The sequence below is a fragment of the Dasypus novemcinctus genome, chromosome 3, assembly GCF_030445035.2.
Source record: "Dasypus novemcinctus isolate mDasNov1 chromosome 3, mDasNov1.1.hap2, whole genome shotgun sequence".
Classification (NCBI taxonomy): Eukaryota; Metazoa; Chordata; class Mammalia; order Cingulata; family Dasypodidae; genus Dasypus; species Dasypus novemcinctus.
Genome location: NC_080675.1, coordinates 301,968 through 317,483, shown reverse-complemented (window position 1 = coordinate 317,483; position 15,516 = coordinate 301,968). Strand labels below are relative to the sequence as shown.

The following is a 15,516-nucleotide window of genomic DNA, read 5'->3' as shown; positions in this document are numbered from 1 at the left end:
GCGCTGGGGTTGGGGCGAGGCCGGAACCTTAGGGCGCTCAGGCGGGAGGCCGCGGCTCTGGGGATAATACCGCCACCGCGTCCCCCGGGACCCACGACGCTGCGCCTCGGTCACTGTTTGGGCGCGGGGCCGGGGCGCTGGTTGGGCGCGGGACGGCGGCGCTGGTTGGGCGCGGGACGGCGGCGCTGGTTGGGCGCTGGGCCGGGGCGCTGGTTGGGCGCCGGGCGGCGGCGCTGGTTGGGCGCGGGGCGGCGGCGCGGGGTCGGGGCGGCGGCACGGGTTGGGCGTCGGGCGGTGGCGCCGATTGGGTACCGGGACGGCGGCGCGGGGCCGAGGCGGTGATTGGACGCAGGGCGACGGCGCTGGTTGGGCCCGGGTTGGGCGCCGAGCGGTGGCGCTGATTGGGCGCGGGGCGGCGGCGGGCCGTCCGAGGGAGGTCGGTACTCGGCTGCATGGGGCGGCGGCGGCGCGGGGTCGACCGGACACCCGGGGCCGGGTCGGGGGCCCTGCCCGAGGCCATCGCCGCGCTGAGTCGAGCGCTGTCCGCCGGGCCCAGCCCTGAGACCTTCCGCCGTGCCAAGTTCGACCGCCCAGAGGCGGTGAGGCCCGCGGGGCAGGCGGCCGGGCCGGAAGAGCGTCAGGTGGCGCGGGCAGGCGGGCCGGGGCCTGCTGACTACCCGCTTTGACCCCGCAGGCCCCCGCGCTCTGGCAGCTGCTCTTCCGGGTGCTCTCCCCGACCACCCAGGCAGGCGCCAAGGCCTCGCAGGGCCCCGGTAAGCCCCGCCCCCGACGGCCCCGCCCCCCGAAGCCCCGCCCAACAACAGACAACCCCGCCCCTCCACCACGCCCACCGCACGTTCCCGCCCCCCTCCTACTCCCTCGGTTCTGAAGTCCCCGCTCTCCTGGTGGTCCCTGGCTGAGCCCCACAGAGCCCCTGGTCGTGGCGTCAGTCCTGCCCAGCAGCCTGTGCATAGGAGGCTGGGCCGGCCCAGCTGACTTGTCCCCTGTCGCCCCAGAGGCCCAGGTCCGCTTCGTGAAGGCTGCCCTGCGCTGCCAGGGCTACCCGCGGCCGGCGCTGGCCCAGCTCCCCGAGGACGGCTCCCAGGGAAGCCGCGAGCTGCTGCTGGCCCTGGCCTGGCTGCTGGCTCGCGGGCCCCTGCTAGAGCAGCTGCTGGCCCGGACCCGCGTGCGGCTGGGTGACGAGATGACCGTATGCGAGGTGGGCGAGGGGACAGCAGGCAGAGCCCTGGGTTGGCATGCGCGGCCATGCCGGGTCTAAGGTCCTGTGGCCAGAACCACTGCTTTGGGTGGAGGTCAAGGCTTGGCCCAGCCTCTCTGTGTCTCCACCCCCGCCCTTCCCATTCTTCCTCCTACTTCGTGCCCCTCCCTCCTCCTGCTTTGCACCCCAACCTGAGGCCTCAGGATAGCTGTTGTTTTTGCCCATCTGTCCCAGTTGGTGCTCTGGGCCCAGGCTGACCTGTCCCCTGGGCTCCCTCTACCCTTTCCCTCTTTCAAGCATTCCATGGGTGCCCCCCCAGGGCCAGTCCAGCTCTCCCTTGGACACCTTGAGACCCACAAGTTACATTCCCAGGGGCTCTTTTTTCTTATTTTTGCACCCAGTGCTTGGGGTCTCCCCTGGGGTGTGAACAGAGCCTGACCCTCGTTCCTTCCAGTGTGAGGACGTGGCCTACGACGGGGCCAGTGTTGGCCTGCCTGCCCTGTGTGTGGAGCCGAATCTCCACGTGGACATCCGTCACGTGCAGTGGCTGATGGGAAAGTTGCGGCTCCGGTGGCGAAACCTGGTGTCCAGCCAGCAGGAGCAGTGCGCCCTCCTCAGCAAGGTAGCCCCTGAGCCAGCTCCTCAGCCGTTGGTCCCACTCTGTCCCTGTGCCTGCCTGGTGGGGCCTGGGCTCATGATGGGATGCAGCGCTGATGGGGTTTGGGTACTGCCTGGAGGTGGGCTGGGTCTGGGGTGGGGGCACAGAGTAGGACGGAGCCGGGGCAGCTCTGGGGCAGGAGCCGGGTGGGTGCAGGGCTTGTGCTTGCTCGGCACCCTGGTCTGGGGAAGAAGCCTGCAGGGCTGGCCTGTTGAGAAGGTGCAAGTGACCCGTGGGCCGACTCTGTCCCGGAGCGACAAATGGACTGTGGTGCATGCCCCTGGGGGTGGGCCCAGCTTCTGAAGGGCCAGTTAAGAACAGGGCCTGGCCTGGGGCACCCGTGGAGACTTCTAGAAAGATCCTGGTAAATCCCATCTTGCCCTGAGTGTGGCTGGACAGGGTCAGCCGGTGGATGCCAGGAGGCCACGTGGGGCAGAGGTGGGCCCAGGCTTGCATGCAGACCCTGGTATACTCCATGACGGAAATGTTTAAGGCCGAGCGCTGCAGCTGAAGGCAGGATGGGCTGTGAGGCCGGCCGATGGCCAGGTTCCTGGGGAACGCTGGGGATGGACTGCAGGTGCCTGCAGCCGAGGGGCATGCTTCCTACCCAGGTTTGGGGGTCTGTCCTCAACAACAATCGGCCTGCCTTTGTCCTTCCTGCTGTCCTCTGCGGGTTGGACCCTGAGGGAATCCTGGTTCCCCACGGGTGGGGTGGTGGCTGCGGGGCCAGCTCGGGGCTCCTCCTGCTTGACGGTGCTGATTGTGCCCCTGGAGGCAGTTCCTCCGGAAGGCCCAGGGCTATAGCTGGGAGGGGGCCTCAGGGTGGGCTGCTTGGCTTCTCCTGGGCTGCTGGGGCTTTGAGGCCAGGCAGGGGAACCCGACCTTGCCTGGCTGCAGTGGGCTTGGGGGCCCCTGTTCCATGGGTAGGTGTGACTCACCCGAGTGAGTGGGGGAGGTACGGCCCGCTCCTTCCTCGCTGCATCACACCCCACACCCCTTTCCCTTGTGCTTGTAATGCACCTCCTACTGCGGCTTCTGCACCGCTCGGGGCCCGTGTCCGTTGGGCAGCCGCCGTCCCCTGCTCTGGGCTGAGGTGGCATTCCACGTCTATCCCCAAGCCCCTGGCCGCGCTGCTGAGGACCCGCCGCAAGGCCCTTCTGTCCACCATGGGACCACCTTTGCCTCATGCTACTTCCCTGAGCCTGGCATGGTGCCTAGTGCTAGACAGACGATGGGGAAGCAGGGGCGACCCCCACACAGGGTACCCCAGCCGGGAGCTGGGAGGTAGGAGGCTGTGACCTGTCCTGAGCCTGGCCCCTGCCTGTGCTGGCTTGGGCAGGGCCTGCTCCCCTTAGCCCTTGTTCTCGTGTGGGTGGCCCTGGTGGGTGGGACATGGTGTTGCTGGGATGCCCTCTGGGCCCATACAGGGAGGAGGTGCGGCCCTCCCAGCGTGGCTTGTGCCGCGCCAGGTCCACTTGTACACCCGCGGCTGCCACAGTGAACGGAGCCTTGGCCACCTGTCTGCCACGGAGACGGAGCTGCTCAGGGACCCGGACGGCAGCCGGCAGGTGAGGCTTGGCTGTGGGGGCTGAGAGAGGGCCCAGGGGAGAAGGCCATGGGTGCTGTCCCTGCCTGTTGCTGTCGGGGCTGTGCTTGGGCTTTGAGCTGGGGGTGCCTCAGGCATGTGCCGGAAGTCAAGGCTTGACTCTGCGTGGGCACCCATGGCCATGTGTGCGGGCACTTGGCTTTGTGTGGCCGTTTGCGTGGCTGCGCCTGTGGCCAGGTGCGTTGCAGTGTGCGTGGGTGCCTCTGGCTGTGCGTGGGTGCCCTGGCTGCACATGTGACTGTGGGCCTGGCCGTGCATGCTCGTGGCTGTGCCCGTGTGCAGGGCCGTGTGTGTGGCTGGGTGCTCAGGGCCGTGGCTATGCGTGCAGCCAGGACAGGCAGGCCTGAGGGCAGTGGCTTCTGGGCTGGGCTGGCAGAGGGGTGAGGGGCAGCCAAGGGCTGCCTGCTGGAATTGCTGGACACCAGCCAGGGTCCAGGTTGATGGTGTTGCCACCTTGAGGCCACAGGGATCTGTCCCCTGGGGATGCAGAGGGCAGGGGGGGGTCTCGCCCAGCTGAGGGCCTGGCACTGATGCCATCTGGGAGCAGGTTGCTGCCCGGGGCCCTGCCCAGCCTGCTTTCTGGGGAGACTGCCCGGACTCTGAGCTGACCCAGACAAAGTGTCCCGGTCCTCGGCCCCAGAGGGTAGGTGTCAGGGTCAGCCCAGCACTGGGCCCTCCCAGGAGGTGTCCATTCCTCTCGCCTGTTTCCACTGGCCTTTTGCCCGCTCCTTGTGAGGGTCTGTCTGTCAGCCTGCCCCTTCCCCTGGGCTGGCATGGCCCGGAGTCTTGGGGGAGCCCAGGGCTAGCTGGCACTGGCCGCTGGGTGCTGGCTGTCCTGTGGGGAGGCCAGCACTGCCTGGCCCCGGGTCTCAGGGCTGCCGCGGCCCCTTCCCCCCGGCTCTGCGGTCCTTCTCAGCCCCTTCCCTCCCCAGGCCCAGAGGCTTGGCTCCCCTCTGGGCTGTGTGTGCTGGAGCTGGTTTGGCTGGGGGGACTTCGGCTACAGCAGCTGGCCGGCCGATCCTGCCCAGGCTGGCCCTCGGGTCCGGCCTCCCCCTCAGCCCTGTTGGTGGGCGTGCCTGCGAAGCTGGGTCCTGGCTGGGCCGTGCTGGGGTGGCGTCTGGGCATCCCGGGCCCCTCGGCTCCATGAGGATGACTCAGTGAAGGCCCAGCTGCTGTGCCCCCCCCTGGGTCCCCTGCCCTGGCTGCTGTGCCCCCCCCGGGTCCCCTGCCCTGGCTGCTGCATCCCCCTCCCCCTCCTGGTCTTCTGCCCCAGCTGTGCCCCCTTCCTGGTCCCCTGCCCTGGCTGCTGTGCACCCCCCTCCTGGTCCCCTGCCCCGGCTGCTGTGCCCCCCCCTCCTGGTCCCCTGCCCCGGCTGCTGTGCCCGCCCCTCCTGGTCCCCTGCCCGACTGTGTCCCCCCCCGGTCCCCTGCCCCAGCTGCTGTGCCCCCCCTCTCCTGGTCCCCTGCCCTGGCTGCTGTGCCCCCCCTCCTGGTCCCCTGCCCCGGCTGCTGTGCCCCCCCCTCCTGGTCCCCTGCCCTGGCTGCTGTGCCCCCCCCTCCTGGTCCCCTGCCCTGGCTGCTGTGCCACCCCCTCCTGGTCCCCTGCCCTGGCTGCTGTGCCCCCCCTTCCTGGTCCCCTGCCCTGGCTGCTGTGCCGCCCCCGTCTCCTGCCCCAGCTGCTGTGCCCCCCCTTCCTGGTCCCCTGCCCTGGCTGCTGTGCCCCCCCTCCTGGTCCCCTGCCCCGGCTGCTGTGCCCCCCCCTCCTGGTCCCCTGCCCTGGCTGCTGTGCCCCCCCCCTCCTGGTCCCCTGCCCTGGCTGCTGTGCCCCCCCCTCCTGGTCCCCTGCCCGACTGTGTCCCCCCCAGTCCCCTGCCCCAGCTGCTGTGCCCCCCCCCTCCTGGTCCCCTGCCCTGGCTGCTGTGCCACCCCCTCCTGGTCCCCTGCCCTGGCTGCTGTGCCCCCCCTTCCTGGTCCCCTGCCCTGGCTGCTGTGCCCCCCCCTCCTGGTCCCCTGCCCCGGCTGCTGTGCCCCCCCCTCCTGGTCCCCTGCCCTGGCTGCTGTGCCCCCCCCTCCTGGTCCCCTGCCCTGGCTGCTGTGCCACCCCCTCCTGGTCCCCTGCCCTGGCTGCTGTGCCCCCCCCTCCTGGTCCCCTGCCCGACTGTGTCCCCCCCAGTCCCCTGCCCCGGCTGCTGTGCCCCCCCCTCCTGGTCCCCTGCCCTGGCTGCTGTGCCCCCCCCTCCTGGTCCCCTGCCCCGGCTGCTGTGCCCCCCCTTCCTGGTCCCGTCCTCCCCTGGTCCCCTGCCCCAGCTGCTGTGCCCACCCCCTCCTGGTCCCCTGCCCCAGCTGCTGTGCCCCCTCCTCCTGGTCCCCTGTCCGGCTGTGCCCCCCCCCGGTCCCCTGCCCCGGCTGCTGTGCCCCCCCCCTCCTGGTCCCCTGCCCTGGCTGCTGTGCCCCCCCCTCCTGGTCCCCTGCCCTGGCTGCTGTGCCCCCCCCCCGTCTCCTGCCCCAGCTGCTGTGCTCCCCCCTCCTGGTCCCCTGCCCTGGCTGCTGTGCCGCCCCCTCCTGGTCCCCTGCCCGGCTGTGCCCCCCCCGGTCCCCTGCCCCAGCTGCTGTGCCCCCCCCCCTCCTGGTCCCCTGCCCTGGCTGCTGTGCCCCCCCCTTCCTGGTCCCCTGCCCCAGCTGCTGTGCCCCCCCCCCGGTCCCCTGCCCTGGCTGCTGTGCCCCCCCCCTCCTGGTCCCCTGCCTGGCTGCTGTGCCCCCCCTTTCTGGTCCCCTGCCCTGGCTGCTGTGCCCCCCCCCGTCTCCTGCCCCAGCTGCTGTGCCCCCCCTTCCTGGTCCCCTGCCCTGGCTGCTGTGCCCCCCAGCTCCTGGTCCCCTGCCCCAGCTGCTTGCCCTGGCCCCTGGGCTGGAGCAGAGCAGAGGCCCCCTCAGCTGGTGCGGAGGCAGGGCAAGAACCTGGCCTCTGGTGGGGGGGGGCGGGCCTCTCCCTTCCCCGCAGGCAGCTTGTGCTTGGGTGCTGCAGGACTGCGGGTGGGGCTGGCTGGGGGCCTGGGGCCACGGCTGGGCCCCCAAGGTCATGGAGAGGGAGGGCCAGAGCCTGGCCCCAGCGTTTGATGGGCCTGTTCTCTGGGGATGGGTCCCAGAAGCTTCTGGAATGACCCTCGGCAGGTGTGTGTGGCCAGGAGAGCATCTGAGCCCCTGGGCAGCTTCCTCTGGCCCCTGGCCGGGCCTAGAGTCTTCTCCTTAACACCCTGTGCCTGCATCCCGGCCCCCGGCACGAGGAAGGGGTTGGGTGGGTGGGCAGGGGAGGCCCTGGGAGCCCCTGTGGGGAGGAGGGCCGAGTCCCTGATTCGAGCCTGGGGGGTTGCGTGGGGGTACGTGGGAACCGGGATACCTTAGCAGGTAGGCAGCAGGTGACGGGCTGGCCTGGTCCATGCTGGGTGCTGCCCGTGGCAGGGGCCCTGGGACTGGAGGGAACTCTCAGTCGAGGGCAGCGAGGCGCCAGGCAGGGGTGGCTGTGGCTGGCGGTGGGTGGGAGAGGCACAGCCCTGGGGTGTGGGGGGGCCCCACCGTGGCTGGGGGTCCTGACGGCTGCAGGTTGCGTTGCAGCTGCTGCAGGCACTGGAGCAGGAGAATGCGCGGCTGGAGGCTGCTGTGCAGTGGCGGCGCCGGGAGCTGATCTTCTGGCAGTGGATGGTGAGGGCTGCACGGCTACCTCACCCTTTTCTGGGGTTGGGGCTCTTTCCCAAGGCAGTGGGAGGGGGCCCCCATTTCCCGGGCAGGAAGCGCAGGCTCAGAGAGGCTGCACCCCAACTGCTGGCCCCGAGCCAGGGCCCCTTCCTGGGTGTTTGCCCGTCTTGCTCAGTGCAGCCCCCTGTCTCCCGGGCCCCTGCCATCCTCCCTGTGCCTATGACTCGGGTACTGGCTGCTCCTCTAATACACCAGGGTCCCCGGGTGGTGAGGGCACCGGGCCTTCCTGACCACTGGTCTCCCAGGGGCTGCAGGCGCCGGCCTGTTGGCTGCTGTGCCCTGTGAGGCTGGGGGCAGGCAGGGGGTGAGGAGGGCCTGCCTGGACCCCAGCCCTCGGCGAGGCTGAGAGCAGAGGGCTGGCTCTGCCTGCCCCATCCCCCTGGGGCCCTCGGGGATCTGGGGACCTCTTCACATCCTGGCCACAGGGCTGATTTGCTCTTGTCCCCACGGGGCCCTGAGGCCCCCCCAACATCCTCCGTGGAGCCCCTGGCCAACACCCCCCATGCCCCATGACCCATCTGCCAGCAGCTCGCGGTTCCTGCTGAATGCCCAGGAGGGCTGTCCTTCGCGGGTGCCCGTGTCGGCCATGCAGCACCCGGCGTTTCCAGTCCCTTGCCCTGGCCACGCCCTGTTCGACCTCATGCACCTGCCTCAGCTGCCCCGCCCACTCCACGTGCTGCCTGGGCACGAGGGGCAGTGGGCGCTCCCTGCGGTCCAGTGTCCATTCTGCCCGGAGCTGCTGCCTTGGGTCCCCTGAGGGGCTGGCTGGGTGTGCTTGCCAAGGGCCACCCCAGAGTTGCTCTGGGTCACCCCCAGGCTGGCAGCTCCCTTGCCTGGCCTGAACTCTGCTTGTATTTGGGGTCAGGGCTGTTCCTGGGTCCAGTGGGGCTGGGTGGGGGTGCCGGGAGCTCCAGCCTGGCTGGGCATCGCTCGGTGTCCCTGGGGGCTCCTGGCCCCCAGGAGGCTGAAGCTGCTCGTCTCCCACTGGCCCAGGCCCCCTGCTCGGTGGCTGCAGCCTTGCGTGGCCTGGCCTCTGGGCCTGCCCGGCATGGCGTCTGCCGGCCTGCAGTAGCAGTCCCATGCGCCATAGCCCTTGATGCCTGGAGGTCGGCTGTTTGCAGCCCGCCGTGGCGCTCCCTCACGGGGCTCTCTCCTGGCCTGCAGGACACAGTGCTGGACTCCTGCCCCACACAGGCCCCCGGTGCTGCGCCACAGCCCATGTTCCTGCCCAGGATCACCGACAGGGGGCCCAGGCAGTGGGGGCTGGTGGCGGGGGAGCTGCAGGCCCTTCAGGAGCAGCTGCAGGCGGCTGCACGGCCCCGGCGGGCGGCGTGGGAGGCGCAGGTGAGCCCCCTCGGGGTCCCCTCTGTTGTTGGCCTTGTTCTTTGCGGCACGTCTTTCCTGCCCCCCAGATGGCCTCGGGGGTGCCCCTCGCCCCGTCGGCTTCTGGGGGCAGGGCTAAGGGAGAGTGCTTGGCAGAGTGCCTCGGCCCTTGCACCCCCCAGCACCTCCAGGGCTCCCGCTGTGATCTCGGGGTGCTCCTGGGCCTTCTCCCTGCAGAGGCGCGTCTGCACCCTGCGGCCCGACCCAGGCTCTGTCCCCCCTGGCCTCTGAGCTGCACACACGTCCTGGTGTCCAGGGTGCTCCCTGCTCTGCCCCGGCTGCGCAGTGGCTGCCGGAGGGGTGCTGTGCCCTGTTCAGCACCCTCCCCTCAAGTTTTGCCACGTTTGTCTCTTCAGTTTACTCTTTCCTAAACGTTTTGAAAAACTGCAGGTACCTTTGCTCCCCCTTTCCTGCCCCTGCCCGCCCCCAGGGTGCCCTCATCAGCACGCCCAGCTGCGTGTACCCCGCTTCTTCACGGTGGGGGCCGCGGCGAGCGCTGTCGCCTGGGTGGGCTGAGCGGGCACACTCTCCCAGCAGCGGCGAGGGGCCTGCGCTGCAGTTGTTTCTTGGGCGCCACGTGTGCAGCGGCGTTTCAGCAGCGCCTCCCAGGCTCAGCCCGTGTCCCTGCGTCCCTAGGGGCCTGTCCTCCTGGGCACAGCCCCTCTGCCCAGCAGCTGGGGAGCCCTGAGGGAGGGGCAGGGCAGGACCGAGGCTGGTGACCTGCCCCAAGGCCCCAGCGCTGGGACCAGGCAGTGCCACTGGCTTGGGGTCCGGTGCCTGTGGAGGGCCGGCAGCTGGCCGGGACGGGGCCTTCTGAGTGGCCCTGGGCAGGTGTGCTGTCCTGCAGGGGAGATGGTTGGGGCGTTGGCACCCAGGCCCTGGAGCGTTGCGGGGATGCTGGCTGGGTGGCCTGCCGGGCCCTGAGGCCCAAGTGCTGTCTCCGTTTGCAGGTTCGAGGCCGGAGCCAGGATCCTGCGTGGAGCACCACGTGGCGGGCCGTGCGACAGGCTGTGGACTTGGAGCTGGTGGCCCTGCAGGGGGCCTGGGATCGCAGCGGGACTCCGGCCCAGCCCCATGGGCCCCATCGGCTGGTGAGGAGCGAGTCTGGGGCACTGGCCGGCCGGGGCCTGTGGGCTGCCGAAGCGATCAGGGCACTGCGGAGCAAGGAGGCCTGCCTGGAGGTGGCACTGCGGCAGCTACAGGGACAGTGTCGGCAGGAGCTGGCCAGGCTGGTGGGGACCCTGTCCGGCTTCATCTGGATCCCGCCGCCTGGACGCTGAGGCCACCTGATGCACCGTCCTTGGCGGGACCTGCCCTGGCCCAGCCGGGCCCTGGGGCGATGGGCGCAGGCCCCTAAGCTGCACTCGCTCCAGGCTGGCACTGTCCCGCCCTACCAGGGCCCAGCCCCTTGGCCGGCAGCGCTGGGTGGCATGGGGTCCTGGCACCCCTGGAGGCCATGAGAGGCTTGGTCTGGTGGCCATGGGTCTTCAGGGCTGGGGTGGGCTCAGAAATAAATCATGGGGCCCCTGCGTGTCTGTGTGACCCTTTGGGTCTTTGGAGATGAAGTGGGAGGGGCGGAGCTCAGCCCAGGGGCCAGATACACCTGGGGGCAGGAGTGGCTGAGGCCGGGCACATGGGGGCTGGTGGGCGTTGGGGAGTCGAGTGTGGTCTGCGGCTATGTGGGCATCAGTGGGCCCTGGGGGGCTGCTGCAGGAGGCCGGGGTCCCCAGGCCGAGGACCTAGTGCGCCCGGCCTCCCTGACTGACGCCTGGGACGCCCCCTCCCTCCCAGCCCCCACATGCGCCTGGTTGTGTGTGTAAGTGAGCCTGTGCACGTCTGGTGTATGTGTGAGCATGTGCACGTGTGCCTGGTGTGTGAGCACATGCACATGTGTGCCTGGTGTGTGTGTGCACGTGTGCCTGGTGTGAGCACACGTGTGTGTGCCTGGTGTTGGTGTTGTGTGCAAGTGAGCCTGTGCATGTCTGGTGTGTGCGTGTGCATGTGCACATCTGATGTGTGAGTGTGCACATGTGCCTGGTTGTGTGTGCAAGTGAGTGAGCCTGTGAACGTTTGCCTGGTGTGTGAGCACATCCACGTGTGTGTGCCCAGTGTTTGTGGGTGTGCATGTGCCTGTGCACATCTGGTGTGTATGTGAGCGTGTGCATGTGTGCCTGGTGTTTGTGGGTGTTGTGTGCAAGTGAGTGAGACTTGCACATCTGGTCTGTGAGTGTGTGCACGTGTGCCTAGTGTGTGAGCACACGTGTGTGCCTGGTGTTTGTGGGTGTGAGTGTGTGCATGTGCGCCAGGTGTGTGAGCACACGTGTGTGTGCCTGGTGTTTGTGTGTGTGAGCACGTGTGTGTCTGGTGTTTGTGTGAGCGTGTGCACGTGTGCCAGGTGTGTGAGCACACACGTGTGTGTGCCTGGTTGTGTGTGTGAGCACACACGTGTGTGTGTCTGGTGTTTGTGTGAGCGTGTGCACGTGTGCCTGGTGTTTGTATGTGTGTGAGCATGTGCACATGTGCCTGGTGTTTGTGTGTGAGCATGTGCACGTGTGCCTGGTGTGTGAGCGCACACGTGTGTGCCTGGTGTTTGTGGGTGTGTGAGCGTGTGCACGTGTGCCTGGAGCACACACGTATGCATGCCTGGTGTTTGTGGGTGTGTGAGCGTGTGCACGTGTGCCTGGTGTGTGAGCACACACGTGTGCGTGCCTGGTGTTTGTGGGTGTGTGAGCGTGTGCACGGGTGCCTGGTGTGTGAGTACACACGTGTGTGTGCCTGGTGTTTGTGGGTGTGTGAGCGTGTGCACGTGTGCACGGGTGCCTGGTGTGTGAGCACACACGTGTGTGTGTGGTGTTTGTGGGTGTGTGAGCGTGTGCACGTGTGCCCGGAGCACACACGTGTGTGTGCCTGGTGTTTGTGTGTGTGTGAGCGTGTGCACGTGTGCACGGGTACCTGGTGTGTGAGCACACACGTGTGTGTGCCTGGTGTTTGTGGGTGTGTGAGCGTGTGCACGTGTGCCTGGTGTGTGAGCACACACGTGTGCGTGCCTGGTGTTTGTGGGTGTGTGAGCGTGTGCACATGTGCCTGGAGCACACACGTGTGCATGCCTGGTGTTTGTGGGTGTGTGAGCGTGTGCACGTGTGCCTGGTGTGTGAGCACACACGTGTGCATGCCTGGTGTTTGTGGGTGTGTGAGCGTGTGCACGGGTGCCTGGTGTGTGAGCACACACGTGTGCGTGCCTGGTGTTTGTGGGTGTGTGAGCGTGTGCACGTGTGCCTGATGTGTGAGCACACGTGTGCGTGCCTGGTGTTTGTGGGTGTGTGGGGCACAGACGAGTCCCCTGTGCATCCTGCCCACTTCCTCGGGCACCGGGTGGGAGGGGAGGACAGAGGAGCTTTGTTCGGAGGCTTCCCGCGGGCCTGGCCTGGCCCTGACAAAGCAGCTTCTGTGTTGGGGGACGTGCCCCTAGCCCACCGGCGTGGCCCTGCTCCCCCCGGGAGGCTCACCCCTGCCATCCCCGGCCCAGGACCCCGGTCCTGCCTCCACACCTGGCACCCCCTTTCCCCAGAGCTGGCCTGGGCGCCCCTGGTTGGGGCTTTTGCCCCCACTCCGTCCTGGCCCTGGGGTGGGTGCCCCGGCTGCCTGTGCTCAGGCTCTCCCGCCCGCAGCTGCGGGCTCTGCCTGGCAGAGCAGGGCCCCTGCCCCTCCTCACTGGTGGGCCCCAGCCGGTCCTGTGGGCCCCAGGCCCTGCCCGGGAGTCCTGGCCAGGAGCCTCCCACCCCCTCACCCCCCTGTTCCTCCCCATGTGGGACTCGGACCCCTCCTCTCTCCTGGGCTCCCTGCTGCACCCTCACATCCTCGTCCTGGAAACCAGTGCTTAGAGCTGTGCCTGGCGGTGGGTGCGTGTCCGCGGCTGTCACACTGGGCCCTCCGGCTGGCCTTGGGACCTTGGGGCTGAGGAGGTGGCCTTACCAGAATGACCTATGGCTTCAGAGCCATCCCGGTCGAGGGTCAGAGTGTATGTGAATCGGCGTGTTCCTGTCTGTGGAACTCCAGACGTGGGCTCTAAATGCACAGAGTAGAGGAGGGGCCAGGGAACCGTGGCCTCGTGAGAAGGGCTGAGGCTCACGTGGCCTTGTGGGGATGCCTGGGGCTCACGTGGCCTTGTGGGGACAGCTGGGGCTCACATGGCCTCGTGGGGACGGCTGGGGCTCACGTGGCATCGTGAGGATGGCTGAGGCTCCCGGGAAAGCGGCAGTTGTGAAGGGAGATGGGCGGGTGCCTGGCGTAGCCCCTGGCGCTGCTGGAACAAGTGCCTAAAGCCTTGGCAGTGTAAACCAACACGTGTCTGTGGACCTGTGACCTCACGGGTCCCTTGCAGGCCGCAGGCCTGGCCGCCAGGCTCCTGGGTCGCTGGTGGAGCTCGGCTTCCCTGGCTGTTGGCAGGGCCGCCTGTGGCCCCGGAGGCCTCGGTCCTTGCTGGCGCCTCCACGCTTGAGCCAGCAGCGGGACATCGCGCATCGCGCACCCCTCGTGCAGCCGCCTCTCCCCCTGCCTTTCCCACCCTCAGAGCCCTGAGCCCCTGGGCCACCCCGTCTGAAGGGCCCCTGAACCATTGATGGAAGAGGCTCAAAGGCCCGAGTCTGGGCTGGCCACGGGGGCAGGTCCTGCCCATGTCCAGACTGAGGCGGGCTGGAGCACATGTAGGCCCAGCCAGGTGGACACCTGGTGCTTGACCAGGGGCCAGGAGAGGGGCTGGAGGGGGAGGGGCGGGTCGGGCTCTGTCCAGGGGACAAAAGCGCGTCTGCATGAGGACAGCGCATTGGTCTGTGGCATGGTGGACCCAGGCACCGTTCCTGGTGGGGTCAACAAGGGAGCAAGGCAAACCTCCGGAAACGATGGTGTGCTCGAAGTAGGGCGTGCCTCAGAGGTAGCAGTGCCAGCCCTGAAAGGAACACTTGCACATCTGACGCCGTCAAAAGCAGACCTGCTATTGAGAACCCACAAAGAAGATGAAGGGACATGCTTGAGGGGGTAATTTGTTTGCAGTGTTTATAACCAATAAAGAATTAATATAAAAAAAATGTACAGAACTATAAAGCATGAAGAAGCCCAATGATGCGTGGAAGATGGGGCCAGTCCTCGTGGGGAGGGAGGCAGGGAGGCAGGTGCACGGCCAGACGCCTTCCACGTGGCCAGAGCACTGCGAACTGGGATCACACTAGCTGGCGTTCAAGCCTTCCAGATGGACGGACACTTAGAAGCCTGACAGCCCTGCAGGCTCATGCTGGTCATCGTCCCCAAAGCTCGTGCATTCCTCAGCCTGCCCTAGAGAAACGTGCTTAGGTGCACAAGGAATTACGTACAGGGATTTGCACAGCAGCAGGGCCTGATGGTGGAAAATTGCAAATAACCAGATAATCAGTGCTCAACTGGAGGAAAGTGGACAAGAACGTTGTGATGACCAAAGACACTGCACCAATTTGGTGGCCTGGGAACTTTGAGTGCAAAAAGCCTTGGAATCTTCAAGAAACAAACAAGCATATCTCAGGAAACAGTATACAACGAGACCATGAACAAGTAGAATGAAGTTTCTGGTGTGTTCTATAAACCTCACCAGCAGGGGAGGGGCATGGGCACCCATTAGAGACCTGCTGGGGTGGTTTTGCGGTCATTCTTGTAATCCATAACTTGAGTATTGTGAGGGCCAGGCTCAGGTGCCCGCTTGGCCTGGCCACGGTGCCCAGTGGTCTGGTCGAGCCCTGGGCCAGCGTAACACGGGGCACTGTGGACGTTTGTCATCAGGGAGCCGGTCGCACAGGCGGCTGGTGGCGTCTTCGTCAACCAGGGAGGTGGCCGTCAGCAGCGAGGGCGCCGCGTCACTGCAGCCTCTGAGTGTTGGAGATTTGGACCCGAAGGGTATCGGAAATGAAAGAAAGAGAAAAGGGAGAGTGAAACAAAGAGAACAAAAGAAAGAACGAGAGAGCTGGGATCAGGGGGTCTGTGAGTAGAGACTCATCAGACAACTTTACTGTTCACAAGGAGCTCTACATATCCCCCAGTCCACGTGGGCAGAAGCAGCAACAAGCAGCAACACGCAGTTAACCATCAACATTACCCACAGTCTAAGGAATTCAAAACTTATCTCAAGGTACAAAGTTTAAGTGTTCTATTTACTACACAGATGTTATCTGCTCATCTTTTCTTTCAGCCTTTCACAGCTTTATCCTGTTTGCTGGGAATTCTTAATTACCGCATTCCTTAGGTTGCAAGTGTAGCCATGGAAACAAGCAAATCTCTCCTTGTAAGACCGCTGTGCCTCAGTTTCCAACATCCGAGGGGAAGTGAGTCCACATCAGCAAGAATCCCCAGCTCTACCTGGGACAGCGGCGTCTCCTGGAGACTCGTCTGGGATCTTCGTCGAGCTCTGGTCGGCGGCCTGCCTGTGGAATTTGGACTTGCACATCTCCAGAGTTGCATGAAAGAATTTTATATAATCTCATGCTATTTACTTTGTATCTCCTGTCGATTCTGTTTCCCTAGAGAACACTGACTAATACAAATGTGTTACATCTATTCTTTGGGTGTATCAAATATTACTTTAAACAATAAATTCCTAACACAACGCCACACTTACCACTGTGTTTCACACCCTTTTTTGTTGTTCCTGTTCTTTCTGCTGTGGTCCTTTTGTCACCCACTGAGCCAGCTCTCCCTCTCCCACTCAGCTCAGGGTCTCATTCAAACCTCTTTAGTCAACCCTCACTTGACCTTGACTTGGCTGGCCTCGCCTGCAGCCCTCCTGGCTGCTTGGCCACCGGCATCTCCTGCACGACCCACCTCCACGTGGAACACATGGACGCCTGGGGAGGGTTTCCACTGTCCTGCTGAAATCCAGAT

General features: G+C 66.4%; 1 protein-coding gene across 4 annotated transcripts; it reads left to right on the top strand.

The window, feature by feature from the left end:
• Positions 1–15,252, top strand: TEDC1 (tubulin epsilon and delta complex 1). 4 transcript variants are annotated; one of them, XM_058290696.2, is made up of 8 exons: positions 2–599; positions 695–773; positions 1,017–1,219; positions 1,674–1,841; positions 3,305–3,445; positions 7,093–7,179; positions 8,398–8,577; positions 9,567–10,147. In XM_058290696.2, the coding sequence occupies exons 1-8, from the start codon at positions 453–455 to the stop codon at positions 9,894–9,896; spliced, it is 1,335 nt and encodes a 444-aa protein (XP_058146679.1). In that variant the 5' UTR covers positions 2–452; the 3' UTR covers positions 9,897–10,147. The 4 variants fall into 4 exon arrangements, with proteins under 4 accessions (XP_071069600.1, XP_058146679.1, XP_058146696.1 ...); XM_058290704.2 differs by having other exon boundaries at positions 5–599; positions 3,347–3,445; XM_071213499.1 differs by lacking the exon at positions 8,398–8,577 and having other exon boundaries at positions 1–599; positions 9,567–15,252.
• Positions 15,253–15,516: the final 264 nt, after the last annotated feature.

Bases quoted from the DNA above. Each gene is read 5' to 3' on its own strand.
- TEDC1 (XM_058290696.2), top strand. From the start codon at position 453: ATGGGGCGGCGGCGGCGCGGGGTCGACCGGACACCCGGGGCCGGGTCG. The intron at 1,220-1,673 runs GTGGGCGAGGGG...CGTTCCTTCCAG, and splicing joins ACGAGATGACCGTATGCGAG to TGTGAGGACGTGGCCTACGA. The intron at 3,446-7,092 runs GTGAGGCTTGGC...GTTGCGTTGCAG, and splicing joins ACCCGGACGGCAGCCGGCAG to CTGCTGCAGGCACTGGAGCA.